The sequence below is a fragment of the Lepidochelys kempii genome, chromosome 6 (assembly GCF_965140285.1).
Source record: "Lepidochelys kempii isolate rLepKem1 chromosome 6, rLepKem1.hap1, whole genome shotgun sequence".
NCBI classification, from domain to species: domain Eukaryota; kingdom Metazoa; phylum Chordata; order Testudines; family Cheloniidae; genus Lepidochelys; species Lepidochelys kempii.
The window spans coordinates 66883864-66889863 of record NC_136385.1 but is presented as its reverse complement, the minus strand read 5'-3'; the positions used below and the strand labels follow the sequence as shown (position 1 = coordinate 66889863).

Below are 6000 nucleotides of genomic sequence, written 5' to 3'. Positions count from 1 at the left end.
ACACCGGGTTACTAATTAATGGCATAATGAACCATCTAGGCAGGCAGGTGCAGTACTTTGACTCCCAGGCCATCAGCACTGGGGATATTGTCACCCCAAGAGACCTTCTCGTTTATTGAGTGTTTCCCATGCGGCGGAGGAAAGCATTCAGCTGTTGCCTGTGGAGGGCCAGGGAATGCTGGGCTTTGCTGATGTAACGGGCTCCTTGCACTTTTCATTCAGATCTGGTTGGCTGCAAGCTGGCAGAGAGCCTGAGCGACGCCTCCAACTCCGATGAGGTCATCCCAGCTCCCTTTTTTGGCTACTACAGGCAAGGTCTGCGCTGCCTCAGCATTAAGGTCAGCTCGCTGCTCCCCCGGGAAAACTGATGCCTCTACGAAGCCCCCTGCCGCCCTTCCCCCAAGCCCAGCCCCCGCGATTCCCTTAAAGCCGGAGCCGGAGGGGATTGACCGCAGTGGATGTTCTCGTTTGCTCGGATTTGAACGCTGTTTGCGAGTCGGTTGCAAGAAATCGCGGAGCTGGTAGTGCCCGGGGCCCGCCTAACTAGGGCCAGGGCTGAGGCAACTCCCGAGCTCGCTCAGCCCGCTCCCCAATTCGTATCCACCCCACCCCATCCCCGGGCGGGGATGCATCGGCCGCGCAGGGAGCGGCGCGGGCTCCATCAGCTCTCGGTCCCCGGAGACTGGCCCCTCCGGGACAAGCGGCTCCTGAAGTAGGGGTTGCAGCTCGCCCCACACTCTGAGTGGCGGGAAGAGCAAGGGTTTCCCGCGCTGGGCGCGCTCCAGCCCGCCCTTCAGCACTCGCGCAGCTCCCTGCACGCCGGGCCGGAGACAAACTCCTACGGATGCGGTGGCAGAGTAACTCCAGGGCTCGCTGAGCAGCCCAGTGGCTGGCCTGGCCTGCGGCGCGTCCCTCTCCTCACCCGAGAGCCGGGCGGGAGCCGGAATCCCGCCGCAGCTCCCTGCCGCGGCTTCCGATGCCCTTTCGGCTCCGCAAGGCTTCGCCGCCCGCGGCCCCAGAAGAGACCCAGAGAGAAACTTCAGCACCCGGACAGCTGCCCTCGAGACGCGGGGACAGCAGCACCGCGGCGGGCTCCGCTCCCCGGCCCCGCCGGTGCGTCAAGCCACGCCCGTCCCGGGTTTCGCTCCCCGCCTTTGGGAGCGGGGACCCCGGGAGGGTGAGGGCAGCGACCTGGACCTGGTTCCACCCGCGCCAGCACAGCGATGGGGAGCTGACCTTCCTCCGCCGGCCGCGCGGCTCCGCATTCGGGTGCTGCATGTCAATGCCTTCTTCGGCCGGGAGTCTTCGTCTCTTTCGCTAGTTCAACCCCCCTCTCCCCGCAAATTTTCTGGAGAAAGGGGGGCTGATATCTGTGCAAAGAGCCTGCCCTGTCTGTCGTTTGGATTGGCAGTGCCAAGGCTGGAGGGTGCCTGGGCAGTGTATTGTACCAATGCAGCAACCCCGATGAGCTGCAGCGTTAGAAAGAAACCCAGGATTGACGCTGCTGTTGGGGGGTGAAAAAAACTTTGGCATCCGGGAAAAGCGTGTCTCTTCCCCCCTCCCCACCCCCCAGCCAAGCTTCTCTCTTCGGCGACCATAGAAAGAAATTTCCCCTCCTATGTAGCTGAGGGTAAAAGCGTACCCGGGGGGCAGCGCCACATCTGGCAGGGATTTGGGGGTTAAAATCCAGTGTCCGCCGCAATCAACAATGGCAAATGAACCGGTGATTCTGAATGTTTATGACATGGTGAGTATGAAACAATCTTAAGTTTGGGGGTGGGGGTGAGGGAGGGATGACAGCGTGCGATTGGTTGCAGAAAGACTAAGATGAGGAACGGGGCATCTAGACCTGGAGAGAGGCTGAATTTTCCAAGCTTGTCTTGTTCTGGATGACGGGGGTGGTGCTGGCTCTGGCTTTTTTTGCAGCACATCACAGCAGATTAACAGTAAAACTGTGCTGGATTTTCTGCAGATTAGGGAAATTGACTTTTCAATTTACGAAGCCCCAGCTAGAGAGAGAGAGGCGATCGCCTCTCCTATTCCTAGAACTAGATGCCCTTGACTTTCAAGGCTATCAAGCATCAGGCTGGAGAGAGAGCCCTGGGGGGAGGAAAAACAGTTTACAAAATATTCCTTTAATGTTGTTAAAACTAACAACCCAAATCCGAATGTCACATGTTTAGAACGGTTGAACAGAGGCTGTCATTAGGAAAAGGCTTGAAGAAATGACCTGAGTAATTTTTTTTTAAGGTGAATAGTAATTGCTTGAGTAATAAGCAATTTTAACTGATAAAGCTTCGGCAAGGGGGCATAGGAAGTGAAGTATTCTGCACTCCATGATCATGCCTGGGAATGTTCTCTTAAAGTTCACAGCATATTTAACAGCTCTCCTTACCATCCCTTTGTGGCAGGGGGAGGGAATTATTTGTGTAAAATCAATAAACAAAGCAGAAATCTCAAATACAACCTGTGCTACAACTCAAAACCATAAGAGGGCTTTGAAGAAACCATTTTATTTATGGTTCCCCCATACACTCATGAGAGTTGTACCCAGCTCCCTCTTAAATGATTGGCATTGAGTAGCATGCAGAGTGGGGACATTTTGATGGGGAAGCATTTCACTTGATTTGTCCTTTATAAGCCAAGAATGTGAAATTCCATCAGTCCCACAATTTTTAATCAACTTTCTGTGGAAAATACCACTTTATTAGGCCCAACATCTGACTTGATATTAACTATCCAATCCCATATTTTAAGAATTTATGGCATGACCCTTCATTTTAACTCCATACAGTGGTAATTAACACTAACTTTTAACAGAGTCCATGGAACATATAACACTCATATGCCAAATGAATTATGATGAGGAGATTCATAATGAATGCCAAAAATAGTAATAATGGAACACTTTAAGTGTTGGCATTTACAGCAAAGATTAAGTGATTCTCTGTCAGCTGGGAAGCCTTAAAGTACTCCTGTTGGGGGAGAAAAGTGCTATTTAAACTGTAACGCCTAGATCTAAGGACACAGAGGAATCCAGCTAGACTACCTTGGCATATACAATACTGAGCCTCACCTGAAGGCTCTCTCTGTTTTATGAACCACGCTGACATAAATTCATTTATTTTGGAATGCACTCTGCTGTAATCCATGTTTAATTGGTTGGCAGCCCAAAACAGTGCCTTATTTGTGAGACTGTAGTAGGCATCATTCTATCTAATGCCTTGGAAAGGTGATGTGTCAGAGGATGGTTCATTCCAGAAAGATTCAGACCAACACCACCTCCATTTTTTGGTTCCTTCATTTTTTTTTAGTAAGTGAATTCCCTGAGAAGGGTGTCAGCTTGACATCCCTGCAGGGTGAATTCTGCTGATTCTCCTTCCCAATGCTACAGCATGGGCAGCAGTGTAAGGTTTCCTTTGGTGCCCCATTCTCAGTATGCCTCAAACCTGAGCTGAAAGGATCGCCTCCAAAAGTGAGGGGAACCCAGTTTCCATGGCCCATTCAGTCCTTGATTGTTCTCCTGTGATTGTCACCAAAGATGATGCCTATTAAGGGCTTTTTTTTCCTCCACCAGTTTTGCATTGTGATGTATATATGCCTGTCCACAGGGAATTGGGTTGAGGCCACAAATTTAATTCAGACTGAACAAGTTCTGATCTCCACCAAACTGTGAAAGTCTCCATACCTCATTGTTAATCCCCTGGGTTACCCCTAATTTAATGACTTTACATACAAACCATTCTGATTTCATATTCCAACTGTTTGCCTTATTACTGAGTTGCATACAATTCCGTTTCTATATTATAACTGCTGGGGCTACATTCTTTTGACTGGTGCTATGATTTTAATGCCATACAGCATGGGATATGGCCATGCAGTTCATTCCATTGTGGTGGTAAGTTATGGTGCAGCAGGGAAACAATTGCACACACAAATAACTGTTTTAAAATTGGCATTAATAAAAGGGAGGGGAAAGGCAGCCGTGGATAACAATTAACTATAATTTAAAGCTCTGCTTTCCTGACAAAGAACATGACCCCGGTATGGCATCAGGGAGCACTTTAGCTACAGGAAAGCTTAGCTTTGGGGCAAAAGTTCAATTAAGAACCCCCTGTGCAGATATGAAATATCCACTTTGTGCAGTCTTGAGTATTGAACGATTATGGCCATTTATCTCTTACCCATTGTATATATATAGGGTGTCTTTTGAAAGTAATGCTGGTATTTAATGAGGTGCTTTGCCAAATAGCTGCAGTGTGTAGCTACGTTTAGAAGCCTTATTTTTTTCCAGCACAAAATAATTGAGCAAACATTGTTCAGTGTTTCCAAGTACTCAACTTACTATCAATAAAAGCAATTCTATCCACCTACAATATGGATGGGGATTGTATTATATTTTGTCTCTGCCTAAAGAGCACAAAAAATAGGAGGATGGAGAATGTACCTATTGAGACAGAAAACTTTAAAAATAGAATAGGTGGGCTGTTGACGTAGTGATTTAAAAACATGAATCTAAAGTGATTGCATGGCTCAGCGCCTGGTCATGGGGTTCAGAACCTTTTAACCTCCACATGCCCAGTTTGAATCTGTTTGAGAGTGTAGTTGATGGATACATGAAATGAGTTGGTTTGTGCAAGTTCTGAAGGGGTTGGCTGCTGCCTAGATAGTACTGCTCCTTTAAAAGGGTAAATCAGGGCACCTTTCAGATTCAGATGGGGAGAAAAAAAAATAAACTGTGTAGTGCAGCCCAAACATTAGTGAGATTATAAAATAACTTGGTTCAACCAGTCCATCTCTGGGTCTATTGACTGTCTGGGAATTTCCTTTAATTATTTGTGGTTTATTTTGGGATGATCACCTAAATCAACATAACTAACTTTTAATAAAGATCAAGATACTAAATCAAAGATGTAAGATTGCAAATATTTTAAAGTGTTTAACTCTAACAGGTTAACTACATTGACATGCCAAAGCATTTCTCTAAAGAATAGTCAGTTTTGCACAGACTAAGGTCATCAGACAATCTCATGATGTTTTCAGTCAGTTACAGGGCACATGTCTGCTTTTAAGTTAACAGCTGTTCATGTATATCATTGCTCTCTTGCTTTATCTTTAAAATTGTCATGATTCTCCACTGCCTTGCACCGTGTGTCTAGCAGAAAAATGCTACCAATCTCGCCTGATGGCATTTGGTACCCACTGTGCCCTGGTGTCAATGATTCACCATTGCACTGCACCTGGTGTAATCAGGCCTGGTGGCTGCAGTAAATGTAGAGCTGTAACACTTGATCTCTGTATTTCCTGAGAGCGGGCCTGAGTTTCCTCTCCGTTACACTAGTGCCATTCCACCAATTTCACTGGAGTTACTCCTGATTCTCATGGGAGTAAATGAGAATCCAGTGTGTTCTAGGCAAACTTGATCTTACATTTTCCCCATAATGAGAACCTTCAAAATGGTAGCCAGAATGTAATTATTTCACTTTGGGGACCAATTGGCTTCTTTGCATTTTCCAGATATCCTTTAATCAATTGTAATCCAAGTGGCTGATAGTCAATTGATAACAAGGGGCTGACACTGAAAATCTATGCATAGGTCTCTCATTTGCTTAGCTGATTATAGAATGACAGTGTCTTTTATCGATGTTCTTATATGGCACCCATCACTTTATTTGAGTGGCTCATGAAATTGCAAAGCGAACACACACGTTTTTTCTCTCCACTTCAGTCAGCCAGGCCTAGGGGTGTGTGTGTGTGTATATATATATATATATATATATATATATATATATAATATGTGTATATAATATTTGTGGTATTCTTGTGGGAAGCCATCACTGAAGAAGGGATTGCATATTGCTCTGAAGATGCTGAGGTTTGTGGTCATCCTCATCTTTTCCAGGAGTGAGTTCCAGCGTCACAGGTCAGTTGCCAAGAAAGCTCTGTCTTCTGTACATATGAATCTCACTCTTGTGTTCCATTGTTCCCATGAAACGCAGC

General features: G+C 46.6%; 1 protein-coding gene across 1 annotated transcript in view; it reads left to right on the top strand.

Moving 5' to 3' along the window:
* Positions 1–281: 281 nt before the first annotated feature.
* LOC140913860 (deubiquitinase DESI2) overlaps positions 282–6000 on the top strand; it is a 78366-nt gene continuing 72647 nt past the window's right edge. The window contains exon 1 of the mRNA XM_073350669.1: positions 282–1747. Coding sequence (XP_073206770.1) covers positions 1709–1747 — 39 coding nt within the window. The 5' untranslated portion in view covers positions 282–1708. The remainder of the gene's footprint in view (positions 1748–6000) is intronic.